General features: G+C 47.6%; 1 protein-coding gene across 6 annotated transcripts in view; it reads left to right on the plus strand.

The window, feature by feature from the left end:
- SYNE2 (spectrin repeat containing nuclear envelope protein 2) overlaps nucleotides 1–19,908 on the plus strand; it is a 314,324-nt gene extending 294,416 nt beyond the window's left edge. For 4 of the 6 annotated variants that reach the window (XM_043472258.1, XM_043472260.1, XM_043472262.1 and 1 more), the window contains 16 exons: nucleotides 2,126–2,313; nucleotides 2,831–2,981; nucleotides 3,354–3,536; nucleotides 4,962–5,099; nucleotides 5,915–6,109; nucleotides 7,865–8,147; nucleotides 8,641–8,709; nucleotides 9,614–9,753; nucleotides 12,635–12,749; nucleotides 13,480–13,682; nucleotides 14,739–14,939; nucleotides 15,896–16,024; nucleotides 17,043–17,234; nucleotides 17,861–17,944; nucleotides 18,429–18,478; nucleotides 18,856–19,908. In XM_043472258.1, coding sequence (XP_043328193.1) covers nucleotides 2,126–2,313; nucleotides 2,831–2,981; nucleotides 3,354–3,536; nucleotides 4,962–5,099; nucleotides 5,915–6,109; nucleotides 7,865–8,147; nucleotides 8,641–8,709; nucleotides 9,614–9,753; nucleotides 12,635–12,749; nucleotides 13,480–13,682; nucleotides 14,739–14,939; nucleotides 15,896–16,024; nucleotides 17,043–17,234; nucleotides 17,861–17,944; nucleotides 18,429–18,478; nucleotides 18,856–19,078 — 2,544 coding nt within the window. In that variant the 3' untranslated portion in view covers nucleotides 19,079–19,908. The remainder of the gene's footprint in view (nucleotides 1–2,125; nucleotides 2,314–2,830; nucleotides 2,982–3,353; nucleotides 3,537–4,961; nucleotides 5,100–5,914; nucleotides 6,110–7,864; nucleotides 8,148–8,640; nucleotides 8,710–9,613; nucleotides 9,754–12,634; nucleotides 12,750–13,479; nucleotides 13,683–14,738; nucleotides 14,940–15,895; nucleotides 16,025–17,042; nucleotides 17,235–17,860; nucleotides 17,945–18,428; nucleotides 18,479–18,855) is intronic. The other 2 variants (XM_043472259.1, XM_043472261.1) reach the window with 2 other exon arrangements.
- Nucleotides 19,909–20,940: the final 1,032 nt, after the last annotated feature.

The following is a 20,940-nucleotide window of genomic DNA, read 5'->3' on the forward strand; positions in this document are numbered from 1 at the left end:
TCCCTCAGCCCTTTTCCAGCTCTAGTGTTCTCTGCCACCTGCTCGGAAACAGACAAACAACGCAAATAGGCGCCCGTGTTTCCAGAATTGTTGGCAAAAGTCTTTCACGTGGTTTTAGGATGTTTCTTAAGTTAGATTCACCTCTGCATTTGAACACTTTTGAAACCAGGGGCCTCATCACAGGTGCTAGTGGTGGGATTATCTCAGTTTGCAAAATGTCACTTGTCTAAGACTTCACTGGTTTGTGTTTTAAAATATAGTCCACTGTTTATATTTTACAAGATGACTAGTTCACACTACAGTTGGCCATTTTGTGGTGTTTTAGAAGTTTTGGAAATTTTGAAAAACTTGGGGCTCCTTTTTTGCCAAGACGTTCATGGTCTTTTATACCTGGGATCAGAGAGCTCGTTTCTTGCCATCATTCACCCTTTATATTAATCAGTTTTCTTTAGCTGTTTCATTCAGTATAAGCTGAATAGAAAATGTAGAGTAACTGCAAAGAGGCTATTAAAATACATGGCATTTATGTTTATCCATAGACTAGACTTTCTCAGTGCTTTTCAGTCAAACCCTATCAAGTGAGGTCAGGGGCATGTACCATTTTTGAAAGATAATTGTCAATATTACTCATTTAGCACTAGCATTAAGATTCCTTATTTGGAAAAACAGTTAAAAGGGACTTATCAATAGCTGTAAATTTTAAGAAAGCATGTGGCAATTCTGTGAACTGGTGAGAATTCTTAAATCTGGAATTCTATTAAACCTAATAAAACTAGTCTTCCACTGACCCCAAGATGACTGCCCCATTACAGCATCTCGGACATTTGTCCTAGGCTACAGAGCTTAAAGAAAATCACCCGCACGTCTCTTTTCATAGGACATATGGTGTCGAACTAAAAAAAAACCCCATATTTTCTTCTGAATGTAACTTTGAGGTACTCATTGTTCATAAGTTAGGATCTGTGTTGAGAACTGCTTGATTTAAAACTTGATTTGAGTGTTAGCATTTTGTTCTTTCCACCTAGACATAGCATGATACAAATGTGCATTTATCAGGAGTAGGAAAACATTAGTCCTATCCGGTAATCCAGTTATAATCTCCAAAATTATTAAATATTGAGATGACCTGAAATAAACTTCAGGTTGCCTTTCTGTAGACAATGGTAGACACCGTTTATAAAATAATCCCTCTTAACATGAACTTTGTTGAATCCAGGGAACTTTTTGTTGAATCCAGCAGTTTATTTAACTTTGCCTATTTCACAGTGTAGTTTGGGTACTAAGATGAGTGGCGTGGCCTCACATCAGTTGTCACAGAGTTTGGATATCAGGAGAGGACTAACTCATCTAGAATAACAGGACAAACAGGCTCCTCACCTCGCCCTCACCCAGCCCTGCCCTTGTGTGCAGAAGAAATACTCCCTGGGTGATAACTGAAAATGCCATGTTTATTCTTAAATAAGTTTTCTAGCGACCATGAGCTTTCCCTTGGTGAGCCTTTATTTTTCTGAATCAGCAGTGCTCTCCCCATCATGGGACAAGACCCCAGAGACCCTGCCCCCTCCCCCATGAGTTGGAGGGCAAAGTCTCTACACCAAATTTTTCCCTGGGGCCCATGGAGCTGTGGACACCGTGGGAGTGTGTGCACAATTTGGGGGGTGGACTGTATGAAGATAGCCCAGAACTCTTGGTAGATTTAAGAATTCTGTGACCTGTAAAAGGTTAAGAGTCTGTGTCGCTGAAGTCTTAGGTCCTGTTCAAGATAGTTTTTGAAGGAAGACCTTCAGAAAGCCAAATCTAAACTGGAGGCCCTTGCGATTGGATGGTGTGGAGTAAATCGAATGCCACCCCAAAGTCTGGGGTGGTGGGCTGTCAGGGGAGGCCACCCCCATTCCTTTGCCGCCTTCACTTAGTCATTTTAGCACTTTCACCCCACGGTTGCCCTCGGCTAGGCCTCCTGTCAGGTGCTGTAGCATGGGTTGCACAAAGGTGACTCAGCCGGCATTGCGGAGTCCCAGGTAGAAATGCACGCAGGACTGTGTCCCCTGGGCTGGAAGGAGGTGTCCTTGGATGCCAGCCCTCCCGCCTCCACCTCATGGCGCCTCTTCCTCTCCGGTCGTTGCAGGACCTGCAGCGAGACATCGAGCAGCACAGTGCAGGGGTGGAGTCTGTGTTTAACATCTGTGACGTCCTCCTGCACGACTCGGATGCCTGTGCCAACGAGACCGAGTGCGACTCCATCCAGCAGACCACCAGGAGCCTGGACAGGCGCTGGAGGAACATCTGCGCCATGTCCATGGAGCGGCGGATGAAGTAAGGGCCGAGCTGCCCCCGGGTGATTGGAGTGGGGCTCGCCAACTCCATGTTCCCGTCTGACCTGTGTAACAGTGACCGTGTTCTGTGAGCTTCACTGAGGGATGTGCTGAGTGCTGGCGGGGAAGGCTCAGTAGGTGTGGCCAGTCCTTATTAAAGAAATCATTCAAGGAAAGCATGATCAGGGTCACGTCTCTCCCTCTCTCAGCCGTGTCCTGGGTGTAACCGCGGGTTACACTGTACTGAGGTGTCCCAGCTCTGGTGGAAGACGCCTGTCTCCTGCTGGGTGACCTCTGTGAAGCTGGAGTTCTGAGAGGCCTGGTGTTCCCAGAAGGAGGGCATCCTGACCACGAAGTGATGTCTCTGGTTATTTCCTGGAAGGGGTAGCAAGATCACACCCGCCCCCAGACATTTAATGCATGGGGCCAGGGCTGGAAGTGGGACCGGTCAAGGGAGAAGCTGTCCAAAAGGTCTGATTGGAATGGGCAGCTTGCATTGAGTTCTTTCCTTCTGTTAGAATTGAAGAGACATGGAGGCTGTGGCAGAAGTTTCTAGACGATTACTCCCGCTTTGAGGACTGGCTGAAGGCCGCCGAGAGGACAGCGGCCTGTCCGAATTCCTCCGAGGTGTTGTACACAGTTGCCAAGGAGGAGCTGAAGAGGTTTGAGGTAAAGACCCAACCCCCCCCTGCCCCACCACCCCTTCCAGCCAGTGCTCCTGAGAACTGGGCACTCGGAGGGCTCGGGGATGGCTACAGGGTCTTCCCACGAGTGGCAGGCATCCCCAGCCCTAGTCAGGGCCGCCCAGTCCCCAGTCTGCATCGATTGCTCCAGCGGCTTTGCAGGGCATTACTGGTTTATGCCAGCCACCCGGCCATGACCTCGAAAGGCTGTTCTCTGGTAGCATCAAAAGAATGGGTGAAGCTAGCGACTCGTGCCTTTCATCTGGGGATGGACCCTTGAGGCAGGTGGCCTGGGGCCTGGAAGGGGTGTCCTGGCGCCCTGAGCTGTGGCACTGACGCCCCCCGCCCCGTGCCGCAGGCCTTCCAGCGGCAGATCCACGAGAGGCTGACGCAGCTGGAGCTCATCAACAAGCAGTACCGGCGGCTGGCCCGCGAGAACCGCACCGACACGGCCAGCAAACTGAAGCAGATGGTGCACGAGGGCAACCAGCGCTGGGACAACCTCCAGAAGCGGGTCACGGCCGTCCTGCGGAGACTCAGAGTAACCCCCTCTACGTCACGGGTCATTTGTAGATGCTGGGGGGTGTGGGAGGCTGGTACTTGATATCAGGCTTGTAACAAAAGCAGCGGGTAGAAGGTGTCTCTTGAGGCCTAAGCTGTCTTAACATTCTTCCCGTAGAGCCTTCCCCTTTGTCTAAGCCCAAAGCTGCCATGAAAGCTGCCAAAAAGCATTTTTTTTTAAAAAAAGAATTTATTTGCCTCAGAATAGGCTTGAACCTGTTTACGGGATTTGTGTTACAAACACATTGCTTTTTTCAGCTTCTGTCACTCCGAGGGTGACACCCACACTCTGCCCAGGGTCTGGGTCACCTTCATCCCTGGGTCTGGTGAAGGTGCCTCTTAATCTAGGAAGGGCCCACTTTGCCCATCTGCCCGTGTGCCCCGTTGGCGCTTGTACTATGAGGGGATGGACAGAGCCCCCTCTGTATTGGGGGTTGGGGACAGTGATTGTTCTCCCAATTTTAGAGCAACTGACAAACCTCAAATGTTGGGTTTAATTCTGAGGTATAAACAGTCACCTTAGAGTGCTGTAACTCATAAGACATCATATGTCAGCCCTTCGGAGTCCAGGTGTAAACTGACAGGACCAGTGTGGGTGGTGGCTGCGGGAAGTAATTTTAATCCTTGATTCTATTCTCAAGGCAGAGTGCTCTTAAAGCCATTCTAAGAAAAGGCAAATCTGGGTGTGTGTGTGTGTGTGTGTTTTTAACCTTCTCAGGGAGAAGAAATTGGCTAGCTTTTCAGACACCCCCTTGCATTAATTTCTTTATCTCCTGCTAATTTGACCGTGACCAGCCAAAACCTTCACTTGGCACAGTGTTTGTCTGAGAATCAGCTGCCTGTCTATGAGGTGGTAACCCGAGAGGCCTCCTGAATCGGAGGTGATAAATCTGGGTTTTCTTTCTTTGAGGAAATATACTCAGAATTATATCAGTGAAGGCAGATGGGGCACTAGTCCGGGTTCAACCCCAAGATGGGTACTTTTCCATCTTGAAGCTACTAAATCCTTGGCAAGCAAAAGTTCCTGTAGAAAGCTAACAGGTGGAAACAGGCAAATGCCTGGCCTGGACTCTAAGGGGGTTCTCAAAGGACAGACTAGGAAAATCACTGACGTAAACTAGAGAATTACAGAATTTCCAATGCTGAAAGAACCTTAGAGATCATGGTCACCATTCCCACATCTCATTTACCAGCAGACACTGAGACTCAGAGAAGTTAGGGGGCTTATTGGTATCATAGCCAGGACCAGACCCCGGGCTCCTGACCCCACAGTGGTCCCCCTGCATGCTGAATGGACCTCTGGGGGTACCCCAGGCTCCCCTTGCCCTGTGCTGAAAGTGACCTTGCTGTCTGCCTGAACTCCTGTTCTGCCATCAACACAAATGTGACTCTCCCCCTTTCGCAGCATTTCACCAACCAGAGGGAGGAATTCGAGGGCACAAGGGAGAGCATCCTGGTGTGGCTCACGGAGATGGACCTGCAGCTGACCAACGTGGAGCACTTCTCGGAGAGCGATGCTGACGACAAGATGCGCCAGCTGAACGTAAGGCCTGCTTCCCTGACTCCTCCCCACAGACTGCACCCTGGCAGAGGAGAGCTGGCCAAGTACAAACTCCACCTGACACCCTGAGAGCAGATTCCAGCGTTGTCAGAGCAGCCAGACCGCACCTGGCAGGTTATCACGAGCAAGGATACTGTTCCTTACAGTCCAGGGGTCGTTGGAACGAGGCCCTTCATTCTCTTTGTCATTTATAATCGGCCAAGGGGAGAACACTCTTGAGGTTCCAAAGAGAACTTCATTCATAAGATGCTGTTTCTCCAGCACTCAAGTCTGAGTGCGACCTATGGGCTGTAGCAGGAGGAAACTCTCCCTCAAGAGTGTGGGACGGACTGGGAGATGGGATTGACATACACATACTGTTGATACTACGTATAAAATAGATAACTAATGAGATCCGACCGTCTAGCACGGGGAACTCGACTCAGTGCCCTGTGGTGACCTAAACGGGAAGGAAACCCAAAAACGGGGATATGTGTATATGCATAACTGGTTCACTTTGCTGTGCAGTGGAAACTAACACAACATTGTAAAGCAACTATACTCAAATAAAAATATGAATAAATAAGTTAATAAAAAAGAAACAGTAGGACCAGGAACAGATACTTCTCACACCCAAAAGCAGTAAATGTCCATTTGTGCCAGACCTTTAGAATAATTTTAATTGGAAAAGTCAGTACCCTAAAGGGGGAGGAAAGAAATGTGTATGATCATTTTAAATTCTTAACTCATTATAGTCTCTTAGTCCAAAATTGGTGGAGCTAGAGTTTGAAATCCTTTCTTCTTCATCCTCTAAATAGGGTTTCCAGCAGGAAATTACATTAAATACCAACAAGATTGATCAGCTCATCGTTTTTGGGGAGCAGCTCATTCAGAAGAGCGAGCCCCTGGACGCCGTGCTGATTGAGGACGAGCTGGAGGAGCTGCACCGCTACTGCCAGGAAGTGTTTGGCAGGGTCTCCCGGTTCCACCGGAGGCTCACCTCCCATGCGCCGGTAAGGGGACCGCCCCTCCACACGGGGCTTCTGGGCCACCCAAAGTTGATATTTAACTCCACTTTTTTTAGTACTTATTTATTTGGCTGCACTGGGTCTTAGATGGGCACACAGGCTGTTTAGTTGCAGCATGTGAACTCTTAGTTGCAGCATGTGGGACCTAGTTTCCTGACCCCAGGGATCGAGCCCCGGGCGCCCTGCAGTGAGAGCATGGAGTCTTAGCCACTGGACCGCCATGGAAGTTCCTTGACTCCACTTTTAAAGACTGGGAAACTTACCATGTTATGGTTAACAATGTTTATGTTTTTTAAAAAAGAAACTGTGTTTTTGTTTTGTTTTATTAAAGTGTAGTTGCTATACAATATTATATGTCACAGGTGTATGGTATAGTGATCCACAGTGTTTAAAAGTTATACACCATTTATAGTTATTATAAAATATTGGCTGCATTCCCGTGTTATACAGTGTATCCTTGTAGCTTGTTTTTACCTAATGGTTTGTACCTCTTACTCCCCCTACCCCGATGTTGCCTGTCTGCACTACCCTCTCCTCACTGGTAACCTCAGTACTCTGTCTGCAAGTCTGCTTTAAGAAGCTGAGTTGAAAAATGTTCTTTCCATTCTTACTAATATAGAGCCATACTTACTGAGGAGCTGCTATTTCCCAGTGGAAGGGTTGGCCCTCCTGCAAGTTCTTGCTCCTCTTACCTGTTTCCCATGGGTTCCTCAGCGCAGGGCTTCTCTGGCCTGTGTCAGTACCCCCAGAATATGATAACTGTTCTGGTTTTGCTTCTGGCAGTAACTTGGTGATGTATCGGCCTTTTCCTGTATCTTAATATTTGTGCCTTTCTAGTGCTTTATTCGGAGAAGGCAGTGGCAACCCACTCCGGTGTTCTTGCCTGGAGAATCCCAGGGACGGCGGAGCCTGGTGGGCTGCCGTCTATGGGGTCGCACAGAGTCGGCCACGACTGAAGTGACTTAGCAGCAGCAGCAGTGCTTTATTCTCACCTTTGAAGCACCAAAAGCACCAGCTTTCCTAAAAAGTTGTGATGTTTCCCTGGAGAGAGGCCCCTTTGGGATGTTCAAGTGGAGTCAAGGCCATTATTTACAGTTCACTGCCTCTGCCAGAGGTTTCACTGGTGACCACTGGCCAACACGATTGGCTACCTTTTCTATCTTTATGTCTCCAATTGGCCAACTTGAAACATAACTTCTTTAAAAATTATCCTCAATTCCTTCATTTTATAATCATATAGAGTCATTTTTCTTAAAGTAATTATAACATAGGGGAATAAAATTCTGTATTTGGAACAGTAAGATTGGGGGATAAGAAGAAAGAGCCTGGTCCTTGACGTTGTGAATTTCCTTTTAGAACATGCTAATAGCCTTTAAAATTGTTTTTTAGTTTTCTGATTCTTAGATGAATCTACCATTAACCATCAATGAAACTTTGTCCTCCGTTTCCTTATCTTCTATATTAAAGATATTTAACTTAGATGATCAAGTTTCCAGTTTTCCAAGGAAAGAAGGTAGAGTTTTGGAAAATATGGATTCTGGGTCCCACACTCGATACTCTAAATTGGAATAACCACAGACAGGGCCTGGGGATCTGATTCTTTTCAAAGTCTCTTCAGAAACACTGGTGGTGGCCATCCTCAGGAGGTGCTAGTTGGGCAGACTTAGCTGCTAACACTCCTCATCACGGCAACAGGCTATGATTTGTTTAATTCTGAAAACTGGACATTCCCTGTTTTAGGGCTTGGAAGATGAAAAGGAGGCCTCTGAGAACGAGACAGATGTGGAAGACCCCAGAGAGATCCAAGACGACTCTTGGCGTAAAAGGGGAGCAAGTGAGGAGCCCTCATCCCCGCAGTCCCTCTGTCAACTGGTGCCCCCAGCACTGGGGCCCGAGCGCTCTGGCTGTGAGACCCCGGTCAGCGTGGACTCCATCCCACTGGAGTGGGACCACACAGGCGATGTGGGGGGCTCCTCCTCTCACGAGGAAGACGAGGAGGGCCCGTACTACAGTGCCCTGTCAGGTATGGACCCAGGCGGCTGAGTTCTTGGCACCCGAGCCACACGCCCAGCTCTTGGTAGTCAGAGTGCGGCGTGTGGCTGACCTGACATCCTGTGGCTTCCTGTGTCTGTCCGGCCCGCCTTTGACCTACCTGAGAGCTGGCTCGTTCCTATTGCTGATGGAATGAAAGGGAAAAATAAAATCCACGCTGGGATGTGAAGGCTGATGATGGCTCTGGATGTAGGAGCCTCATCAGTGGGCTTCTCAGTTGAGTTCTGCAGAGTTATCAGGGATGGTCTCTATCCTTTCTCTGCGGCTCCTCTCCCCCACCACTACTTTGGATGGTCAGGAGTTGGCTGAAAAAAAAAAATCCTGTTTTTTAAAATCTTTTTTTAATAAAACAGATGAAGGATAGTAACTTTTCTCCTCCCAGGTGACAATGTTTCTACTGTTTTAATACTTGGACGTTCATCTACAGCGCCTGCAGTGAGGAAAATGACATTGTTCTTTTTCAGATATAGAAATCCTTGAAAATCCTGAGGCATATCTTAAAATGACCACAAAAACTTTGAAAGCGTCTTCTGGTAGGCCCCTGCCCGTGCATGTGTCTCAACATGGCAGCGTCCTGTGGCACGCACCGCATCCTAAACCTCGCTCCCATGTCCTGTCTGCCCTCTGCCTTCTGTGGACACCATGCGCCCTGGCCCTGGCGTCATGGTGTATTCCCACTGCTGTGCTCACACGTAGCTTCAGGCTCCATGCGAAACCCTCCAGACCAGAGCAGTCTCCACACCATCCTCCTCCCCCACCTCAGGCCTGTGCGGAAGGGAGCTCTTCACAGCGCCTTTTAAAATTTTTCTCTTCATCTAACTCAAGTCCTTTGGCACGGGCCAAGCTTTCTTCAGGGTGGCTTGGTTTGGAACTACTACCTTGCTTACGGTGATTTCCTGGGAAGAGGGTGGGGAGTGGGGGGTGAGGGTACCGCTGCTTTTGCCACAGGAGAAGACACCTTCGTCTCCCTGACTTTCAGCTCTGCTCTTCCTTCCCTGCCCCATCCCCACCTGCAGTGGTTGGCTAGCGCCACGAGCGCCCCTGGGGTCCTTGAATTTACCTTGATGTTCATTCTTCCTCACACTCCTGAGAGATCTTCAGTTCCCTTGGCCCCCAGACCCAGCCTTGCTGCCAGCGCCCCTGCCACTAGGGCCCCCGGCTCCCAAAGGCCATTCATCTCACAGCAGATCATGTTTGTTGTGCTCCATCATGAACCCACCTAGTGAAGGCCCAGTGTCGCTCAGTTGCATGAGTCTCATTTCATCCCCTTCTGGGACATACTGACATTTTGCAAACATGCATGCTTTGCAAGGAAAGCTGCAGAACTCATATATACTATAACCTGATGCCATGTTACCCATGACCTTTTTTGTGTAACTAAATATGAATCCTTTGGTTGGAGAGAATGGACCGTCACTTGCCATTTTTTTGTTTCAGGCAAATCTATTTCTGAAGGCCCCTCGTGGCATGTTCCTGACAGCCCTTCCTGTCCCAAGCGTCGCTACAAACAAATGGGAGGTGACAGGAATGTTCAACCCATCCCCTCTGATTCCAGCACCCCTTATAAACCAGCCTATGTAAGTCTGACCCCACTGAGAGTATAACCCATGTCCATGAGTTACAGTTAAAACTTTTAAAGAGAGAGAGATTTTGGTGTATACTGCGTGTGCTCACCTGCCAGGCATATTTGGGGTTGGTTTTCCCATGGTGACATACTTCATGAGGACTCTGGCATAACTGACTAGTCTTAGAGATGGGTGTCTGACCAAACACCATCTTTGAGTGCTGACATACGATGACCATGGTTATTACTGTTGAGTCAGTGCCAACAGCAGAGAAGCAAAGTGGTAGCCTTCCTGAGCTGCTCCTGAGCTCCCAAACCTTTGATATATTCACCTTGACTATGGTAGGTCAGCTGGTAAAGAATCCACCTGCAATGCAGGAGACTCCGGTTCAATTCCTGGGTTCGGAAGATCCCCTGGAGAAAGGGATAGGCTACCCACTCCAGTATTCTTTGGCTTCCCTGGTGGCCCAGTTGATAAAGAATCCACCTGCAATGCAGGAGACCTGGGTTCAATCCCAGGGTTGGGAAGATCCCCTGAAGAGGGCACAGCAACCCACTCTAGTATTCTTGCCTTGACAGAGGAACCTGGCGGGCTGCAGTCCATGGGGTCACAAAGAGTTGAACACGACTGAGTGATTAAGCACAGCACATGCCTTCTAGTCAAAAAATTGACTTCCTGTTCAGAAAGATGCCAGTGTGCAGTGGTAGACAGAGGATGAGCTGGTTGGATGGCATCATCGACTCAGTGGACATAAGTTTGAGCAAACTCTGGGAGATAGTGAAGGACAGGGAAGCCTGGAGTGCTGCAGTCCATGGGGTCACCAAGAGTCAGACACAACTGAGGGACTGAACAACAAATAGGAGACCTAGGTTTGATTCCCAGCCCTATGAGGAAATTGCTCTAGGGCTGTAAACACTTAAAACTTACCTCTGTAAGCCTTCCTTACCTGAAGATAAACCTCCCTTCCATAAAGTCAGAAAAGGAAAACAAATATCATGTAATACCGCATATATGTGGAATCTAGAAAAATGGTATAGATGATCTTCTCTTCAAAGAAAAAATAGAAACACAGACATAAGAGAACACACAGATGGACACCAAGGGGGAAAGAGGGGATGGCATGAATTGGGAGGTTGAGGTTGACATATACACACTCCATGTATGTGTGTTAGTCGCTCAGTCGTGTCCGACTCTTTGCAGCCCCAGGGACTGTAGCCCACCAGGTTCTTCTGTCCATGGGATTCTCCAGGCAAGAATACTGGAGTGGGTAGCCATTTCCAATCTCCAGGGGATCTTCCCAACCCAGGGATCCAACCTGGGTCTCCTGCATTGCAGGCAGATTCTTGACTATCTGAGCTACCAGGGAGGCCACCATGTATAAAATAGATAAATAATGAGCACCGACTGTATAGCACAAGAAATTCTTCTCAGTACTCTGTGGTGATCTAAATGGGAAGGAAATCCAAAAAAGAGGGGATGTATGTATACATATAGCTGATTCACTTTTCTATGTAGCAGAAATTGACTGAACATTGTAAGGATCTATACTCCAATAAAAATTCATTTAAAAACAAAAATCTACCTTACATAATTGTTGCTAGGATTAATGTGTATGAAAATATAAATAAGGTCACCAGCATTATTATCACTACTGTATACGATTTGTTGTTCTTATTGTTCTGCCAGTGACTGTCCCTTCTTAGTTACATGTTCTTCAGGCAACATAAGTCCTTGCCACGCGCTGGTTATGCAGCTGTCAGGGGCCAGCCAAGGCTAGGATTTAATGTTGGCCCCAGATCATTCTCAGTATTGAGAATTAGTGACCAGCAAGTCGAAATTAAAACGTCTCATACATTTTTAGTGTCATCTCTTAGAGAACCCAAAAGTGATGTGAGCATCACTAGATTCATCCTCAAAGGCCCCTCTGCATGTAGGAGTGAATGTTGCTAGACAGTGGAGAGGATTCTACCTAAACATGGTCAGACCCTAGTCCTTTGATAATGGGTTGTCTGTACCCAACTCAGAAACTCTTCAGCAAGCAGTTATCATTTTAACTCTGTCCCTTCATGGTGCACAGTAAGACCCGACAGCCCCAGGGAGAGACCCCAGCACCTCACTTTTTGCTTTACATCCAGGGCATGTGGTGTGGCCTCTCCAGGTGACTATGCTTGTGTTCTTACCTGGCCACTTTCAAAAGCTCAACCTTTTTGGATGTGTCTGCAGTCACAAATCTGAGGGGGTTTTGGCTTTTTTTTTTTTTAATTTTTCTTCCACACAAATAGACCATATGGACACAGTCCAAAAAACATGACTTTTCTAAAAAAATATACATTTAATTTTGGGAAGGCCCGAGGTAACAGCCCAATCAGCTCTGTGATAACAGAAGAGTCGGTATGTGCACTGAAAGGTAAAGGTTTGTCACGAAGGACCCTACTGGGCAGATTTGTGCGTTGTTTCTAATTCCTGGTGATGATAATGCAAATCAGTTCTACAGAGTGACTGGGAGGGATAATGAAAATTTTGTAAAAATCCGTGCAAATGTAAAAGTGCTAACACAGTACAGTCTGGTAGGCTCAACAATTGTTTGGTCTTTTTGCACAGTTCAATAGGGGAGCATTAGGAAGCCTCACATTAAATCAGGCCATTCTGTTCCCAACATTGACCTCTCACCTGCTTCCCCCTCCCTGGGCCTTTGATGAGACTTTATTTTTGCCATCACTTCTGCTCCTTAAAAATGCTACCTGTACACTTAAGTGCCCCTGTATTACCAGCAAGTTACCCTTTGAAGGAAAGGGCTCCCATATCTTCATTTCATACCTGTTAATGAACCAAGACAATCTTCAGACAGCCTTTAAAATTTATAGATGGTAATGTAAAAATTGTCTCATTCTAGGTAAAACTGCTGTTGTCTCCAGGGACTGAAGGTGTCAAGGAAGATCCAGGGGTTCTGACTGGCAGTGCACAGCAGGAAGACGAAGACCTGGCCGCCCTCACTGGGCAGCAGCCAGGTACTGTTAGATCAGGCAGTTGATCAGAGGCAGAGACTATGTCTTGGGCTGGTTAGACATTTACTCTTAAGTCTCTGCTCAACAGAACTTTAACTAGGAACTGACCAATTACCTGATTCACCAAACTTCTGAACTTGACCTAGAGCTGCCAATGTTATTTTAGATCCAGCTGACTTTTATTTATGAACAAATTCCTAGGCTATTCACTTTACTTTCGCATCTATTCTTTAAATATTGACAAAATGAGCCTCGTATGATGAAGGGCCTGTTTGCACCTGCATGACTTTGCTTGTGTGTAAACCTCAGACATGAAGATGATAATCAAAGAGTGTGTCAGGTGTCTCCTTTTACCATAAAAGTAATGACTCACCAGACAATAAGTCAAGTTCATAGCATTGACCTGATCATTCATGGACAGGACAGAGCATCTTAAATACAGCATGAACTGGAGTGTTGAACATGGGACCACAGTGCATCTTGGCAACATGTTGGGCCTCCTAGCCACTCCACACCTTGTCCCAGGCCCTGTGAGAGTGTGCTGGCACAGGCCTTAAACCAGAGCAGGGGAAACATGCTGTTCCACACTCGGGGGAAGTGCTAACCCCCAAACCCCGGGCCTCCTGCAAGGAGCATCGCCTCCAGGTTTTATCACCGTGACCCTGAATTAGTTGGAAGCAGAGAAATCTGTTTGCATTATTGCTTCTTTTTATTGGTGGCTTTTTTATTCCAGGTGCCTTTGACAGATGGGAACTGATCCAAGCACAAGAACTTCACAATAAGCTCAGAAAAAAACAAAACCTGCAGAAGCTGAACTCTGATATCAGCAACATCACCCCTTGGCTGGAAAAAACTGGAGCAGAGCTGGAGACGTTAAAGCTGGCAGAACCTCCCTCTGATATGCAAGAAATGGAACTCCAAGTGAAGAAGCTGAAGGTGAGTGAGAGTGTTGGGGGGAAGAGGGCTTCAGAACGCACATGCAAACATTGGCTCTGTGTACAAGCATGTCAGATCTGCTAGCTGCATCGGAGGCGGCGTGCACGCAGCGTGTGCTCTGTAGTCTCTCCTGCTTCACTTCTGTAACCGGCAAGGAGACAGGTGAAGTTTGTATTTTAATTCAGAGGAGCATCTCCAAATCCCAGAGCAGAGCAAAGCCAAAGCCCAGATGCCAGAGCATCCCCAGAGCACAGAGCAGTGCTGGGGAGGTGCAGCTCTGATCTGACTGCAGAGGGACCCCTAGACTCTTATGGAGGCACCAGTGGCCGTGGGCAGGCAGCTTAGAAATACCCTTCCAAACTATGTGCAGGCAGCACTGGGGTGGTGTTGAGGGTGGGGAGGAGGGCGGCTTACCCACTGACAAATTCTGTAGCCTGATCTGTAACTCAGCTCAGGAGTTACAGTGGAGTTATCACCCACACAGTCAGCCCTGGCCCTACCAGAACTGGCCCTAGGAGAAGGGTGGTTTGAGCCCTGCACTTTGGGTTTGCTCTGCACATGAGCCTGGTCCCCTAAGAGGACCCAGGATAGGAGTTTTGGGGTATCCAGGCAGTCTTCACATTTGTACTATTGTTTTACTGTGTGCCTTGATATATCAGGGGTTACCATTCATCCTAAGAAATAACACCTCTGTGATACTTAAGAGGCAAATGCTAGATAGCTTCATGTGCTTTACTTGGAAGACTTTTTTAATCTGATCCAGAAATGTTATTAAGCCAAATAGAGGTCAGGAGGTCCATTCATGCCTCCAGTATAGCTGGTCCACCAGGAGACAGGCCGCCGCCCTGGGCCCGGTCAGCTGGCCGGCCAAGTTGTGACCTTGTAGGGCAGCTGCCTCACCTGATGCCTCTCAGCCAGTCACAGGCCACGCTGCTCTGGTGTCCGGGGCCACAGCTCCGAGGGCTGTCTGGAAGATCTGTTCCCCACAGAGGTTCAAAATGAACCCCACGTCACTGTTTTCAGAGTGCCTGACCCAGCCTTTTCCCTCTGCGGTAGGAGATACTGAAAGCCTTTGACAGCTATAAGGCCTTGGTGGTCTCCGTCAACGTGAACAGCAAAGAATTTCTGCAGAGCGAGAGCGCCGAGTCCAAAGAACTCCAAGATAGAGTTGGCCAGCTGACCCTGCGCTGGAACACGGCCCTGGGCGTGGTGGAGAGCTGGAGAGAGGGTTTGCGGCAGTCGCTCATGCAGTGCCAGGTACGCCGACTCAGCACCCAGCCAGTGCCCAAGGCCTAGTCCGGGGCACAGCCAGGCCCACATGGGCGGGAGAAGAGATATTTTTATCATCATCAGGCTGCTCTGGCGCAGCCAAATATGGCTTGTGCTTAAGAAGCATGTGCTTTACTGTTTGTCTCCCAAGAGGCCCACCTGCTGTCTTCTCAGATACCTGATGTTCACCCTGCGTTTCCCACTCTGCAGTCCAGGCCCACCCGTAGTATATGGGTTCCAGCAAGCGTTTCAGTAGGCTGGAAATATCACACCAGCACTACACCATGTCTGTCCTTTTGCCAAGAAGGCTGGATAGCAGAGTGATTAAGAGATCTGGCCCTGGAAGAAGAGAGCAGCTTAAACCCAGCTCTAGCTTTAGTAGCTGTGTGACTGTGGGGAAAAGCACTGAACCTACTAGACCTCAGTTTTCTCATCTGAAAAATGGGGATAATTCCAGTGCCTACCTCCCAGGGTATTTTCTACAACTACACATGTTTAGTAACCTTGGCCCAGCACCTGACACACAGTACATGGCCAGCCCGGGTTAGCTCTGACCCCATCTTAGAGAACAGGAGCCCACCAGCGAGCCCAGCTGCAGCCCTGTCCCTGGGCCACGGTCTGTTCAGTTGAGGGTCTCCCTCGATCACTGAATCAGCACATTCTTTGGGTAATTTGTGTGGGGCGTCCTGACACCCACCTTTCAGCTGACACCTTGCACTTGGCAGAGTTCAGCATGCCTCCTGGGGACGTTCCAACTGCTTTCCTGTCCTGCTTTCCCTCCTGTGGGGGGACCCTGGCCTCTAGTTTAAATCTGGCCCTTTTAGTCACTGAATAAAACCCAGAAGAGCAGGTGATGTTGATGGATTATCAACAGCAAGCTGCTTCCTGGCACACCTGCCTTCACAGTCAGAAAGGGCAGTGCTCTGATGTCTGTTCTTTTTAAGGACTTTCACCAGCTGAGTCAAAGTCTGCTGCTGTGGTTAGCAAGTGCTGAGAGCCGGCGGGAGAAAGCTCATGTCACTGACCCGGAGGCAGACCCCCAGGTTCTCCTGGCGTGTCAGGAAGAACTCATGGTAAGTTTTCTCCTAAGGGACCCTGCGCTACCACTGGCCTATGTACCGAGTGGCCTCACCTGGCAATTCTGGAAACAATGTCCACTGGTGTTCTGCCCTCGTGTTCCAGGTTGGCATCCCTCTGCTGTTCCGAAGCGGGACGAGTGCGAGGATGAAGAACCATGGTTCAGAGCAGAAAGTCTAAACCACTCAAGAACTAGGGCTGTAGGCATTTAGCAATATCCTGAGGCCATTTGAAGTCTTTTTCCCTTGTGAACAGAGCTCATTTGGGAAGAAATACGGTGTTCAGTTGCCCTGCAGCCCTGATGGGCTATATGAATTTTCTATATCCGCATACACAGTCTTTCTCCTGGGGGGGGGGCGGGGCGGGTAGTTGTGTTTGTGTATATTTCACCAACAAGTGAAGATGAGACCCATATATTCTCACTTGCACTCAGGGTGACATTTTTATCCATGTATTTGTATGTGGTTTAATATTTTGAATTTAATCGCAATGCTGGTCATTGTTTAAAAAATATTTTTTGTATTAAAATCTTTGTAAAGCCTCAGTCTCCAGAGCAGTAAACTTCTAATTACTTTAAGTAGACAGATATTATCTAGCGGCTACCACTTTAGGCATCAAGCAAGACAATACAAGCAGATTTACTCAATTCCTCTCTATCCTAGTATGCATAAGCTGTGCTCTCTCAATTTATCCACTTTAGATTTTCTCTCTACTTCCTGCCATTACTGGATGAGGGCCTAGTCTTCCCAAACCACCCTCTCACTCATTTCCTCTAATTTCTCCAACATCACCTCTCCAGAATGACAAAGAATTTGAAAAAATAGGGATGGAGTGTGACCAACCTGCTATCTAGATGATGCCAGGCTTGGGGACCAGCAAAGAGAAGGGGGTGGTTCTGGATGAGCACCAGCCACCATCCATCCCGGAACTTTCCCAGCACTGAGAAAGCTTCTTCTGGCCACACTCACTTCCCTTTTGATAAGCAACTGTTTTACACACTTTTTTTATTTCTAGCAACTGGAAAAGGAACTAGAAGAACGTCAACCTCAAGTAAACTCCTTACAAGAGATTTCCAGCACCCTGCTTATCAAGGGGCATGGAGAAGACTACATTGAGGCTGAAGAGAAGGTCCATGTTATTGAGAAGAAACTCAAACAGTTACTTGAGCAAGTGTCCCAAGACTTAGTGTCCTTGCAGCAAAGCCAGGTGAGTCCCCTTGTAGCTCTTAAATATAAAATTGTCCTGTTAGATGCAAACGGAAAAGCTATGTTTCGGCCCTGCTTGGGGAGGAAGGAGCCCTGCCCCTCTCTGCAGTGTGGCTGGGGGCGTGTGGCAAACAAGCCAAGTCCCTCCGTCATTTCTGCCTTCATGTCCTCACTTTTCTCACGTGACAGTTCCTGGTCCTCTCACTGTCCCAGTCACTCTCTTCTGACCACGCTCTGATTTGCCTACCACCTTCTCTAAACTGTGATTCAGCTCAGAACAAGTGACTCACCAGATGTAGGGCAGCCCCTCCCCTCCATCCCAGAGTACACACCTCTCCTCCCGTGCAGCCCAGATTACGTGGCCACACTGTTACATCACGTGTCCAGCTGTCTGTCCCTGCTCATGTGGGCTGCATGTGACTGGCCTCACCTTGTTTACAGTCCCTCTAGCCTGAGGAAGGCCATTTTAGAAGCAGGGAGTGAGCGCACTAGAAGAACCCCTCCTTCTAGAAAGATCAGAGTGGGGGACGAGTAAGTGGTACAGTGAAGAAACTGCGGGAAGCAGGTTCTGTTCTCTTGAGACTTTTCAGAGCCTTCCGTTTCCCTGAACTCTTGTGTGGATTTCAGAACCCAGACTCACCTCTGCCCAGCGTGGACGAGGTAGACCACAGGGGGCCTCTAGCAGCGTCTGCGCCAGCTCCTCAAGCCCAGGTGAGAGCCCCTTCCCGCCGGGGGAACCACACTAGTTACTGTTGAAAGTTACTGAGATGACAGGGACTTGGACCTCCAAGCCCCCTTCCAGGATTTCACGATAGTGCAGATTTATCCTTCAGTCTGATCAGTGGAGTGGCTTACTTCAAAGATTTGGGGGAAAAAACTTAAAGACCTGACTGAAAGGCTGTCCTGCACTCAGAACTCTTCCCTGGGATTGTGGAAGTTGGGAGCCCTCTGGGCACTGCTGAAGGGGCTTCTTGATCTCTCCATCAGCAACAGCTCAACAGACAGGAAAAGTGATACTCTTGCTAGTTTAACCCAGTATTTTCTTACCTCAGAGTGTAATCTCGAACGTATCACTCTAATCTCAAAAGCTTGGCAGGAAGACAACCTAAGAAACATGTATAACTTAAGAAAGAATGTTTTATCATTCACAGAGCTAAATTATCTTCAGTTTGCTAACTGGATTATTTTTATATAGCAGTTTGAAGCAGAGAAAGCTACAAAAGAGAAGAACAAGACGGCCAGCAGGTAACAGCGTCACAGTAACAGCAGTGGGTTCCTGCCCTAAACTCTCCCCCAGCGGGCTTGCCAATGCCTCTCTCAAGGTCTTTGTAAAAACTGCTTTTCTACCATTTAGAAGGGGTAGAGCTAGGCTTCTCTTCCGTGCCGGGTCCTAGTGTCGGAACTCGGAATCTCTTAGTTGCAGCATGCTGGCTCTAGTTCCCTGACCAGGGATCAAACCCAGGCCCCCTGCACTGGGGACACGGAGTCAGCCACTGGACCGGCAGGAAGTCCCTGCTGGCCCCATTCTAACCTCAGTCCTCGTTGGTCTTTACACAAGCAGGGGCTCAGGTGACTCCGGAAACTCCCAGTCAGCTCTCACCTCTCCCTTCCTCTGTTGCCAGGGTGCCCGGTCCCGCTGCCCCCGAGAGCTCCAAGCCCCAGCGCCCCTTCCTTTCTCGGGTGATCAGGGCGGCGCTGCCCCTCCAGCTGCTGCTGCTGCTGCTGCTGCTCCTGGCCTGCCTGCTGCCCTCCTCCGAGGAGGACTACAGCTGCACGCAGGCTAACAACTTTGCCAGGTCCTTCTACCCCATGCTGCGGTACACCAACGGGCCACCCCCGACATAGAGGCTCGGCCTGCCCGCAGCGCCACGCCACCAGCCTGTTGACTTGGTGTCCAACCTGCGAGTGACTCTGAGCATTGGCCCAAGGGCCACCAGCTGCGGACACCTCCCTCTGGGCTTGACTTGGGAGAGCTCTCTCAGGACCCTGGGCAGCAGTCACTCTGGGCAGTTTGGCAAAACTCAGTTGATTGGATTCGGGATCTTTGGAAACAGCAGTTTCCTGAAGAGCCAAGCACCTTGTGAATTCTGATTTGTCAAACCACATTATTAAAACGTAGTGAATATGGTCAGTGAACAGTAGTATTCATCATATAGTATATATGTTACAGAAACAAGCAGATTCCACCTTGGAAATGGTTCAGAAACTCACACACCCTTGGCTGATTGATTGAAACAATCATATTTAAGATGTTTGTTTAGAATTAATTTTACTTCAATCAGCAGCAATCTTGAGCTACAGGTTATAAAACCAAAATGTCTGTTCAGTACTTAGGTCTGCTCTTTATACTGCTTTAAATTTTTAAAGAAATTATATTGCATGGATGTGGTTATTTGTGCATATTTTTTAACAATGCAGAATCTGTATGAATAATGTAAACTTTGATTTTTTTAAAACAGATTTTAGCTTGAGCTTTTTTGACTAATGTACAGTAAATGCCAAACCACGGACTTGATAGGGACATTTTTGTAAGTTAATTTTATAAGACTTTTTCACACTTAAAGTCATGCTTCAGGTTTTAATTGTTTGACCATGGGGGACTGATGCAGAAACTTGAAGCTGTTTGTGGTATGTACAACTCAGATGTTTCTCATTAAAACAAAACAAAAAAGCCATACCTTTGTCATACTGGATTATATTTACAAAGACATTAAATGTCATGCATAATCCTCCATAGAGCAAAAATTATTTTAAAAATATTTGAGGGGTTTTATGGGTTTTACTAATTTTGAGCTAAGATTTATATTCTACTGTTTTGTAGGGGTCATGAGGGCAGCACAGGGTGGATGTGAAAGGATCATTTCACTCAGATTTTTTATCCCCAGCTCCCTCCAGAGCCAACTAACACATAGTGTTTAATGAATGTTAACAGACAAAGCCATCTGCCTTTCCTACAATTCCAGCACCACTATTTATTTCCCACCCAAACGAAGAGTGTAATGATAAGTTACTGATCCAAATAGAACAGAATAGAGAGCCCAGAAATAAACCCACACACTTAACGATCAATTGATCTTCCACCAAGGAGGCAACAATATACAGTGGGAGAAAGACAGTTTCTTCAGCAAGTGGTGCTGGGAAAGTTGGACATCTGCATGTAAATTGGTGGAGTTAGGACACACCACGCACAAAAATAAACTCAAAGTGGCTTAAAGACTTAAGACATGAGACCATAAAACTCCTAGAAGAGATCATAGGTAAAATATTCTCTGACATAAAGGGCACCAGTGTTTTCTTAGGTCAGTCTCCCAAGGCAATAGAAATAAAAATAAATGGAATCTAATCAAACTTAACCAGCTTTGGCATAGCAAAGGAAGTCATTTGGCAAGAAGACAACCTACAGAATGAGAGAAAGTATTTGCAAACGATGCAACCAACAAGGGCTTCATTTCCAAAATATACAAACAGCTCATACAGCTCAACAACAACAAAAAAAACCAATCCAAAAATGGACAGAAGACCCAGACAATTTTTCAGAGAAGAAATACAGATGGCCAATAGGCATGGGGAAAGATGCTCAACATTACTAGAGAAAAGCAAATCAAAACTACAGTGAGGTACCACCTCACACAGACAGCCATCATCAAAAAGTCTACTGTGCACCCCTATGTTCACTACAGCACCATTCACAATAGCCAGCAACATGG

This window comes from Cervus canadensis, chromosome 6 (genome assembly GCF_019320065.1).
Source record: "Cervus canadensis isolate Bull #8, Minnesota chromosome 6, ASM1932006v1, whole genome shotgun sequence".
In the NCBI taxonomy this organism is placed as follows: Eukaryota; Metazoa; Chordata; class Mammalia; order Artiodactyla; family Cervidae; genus Cervus; species Cervus canadensis.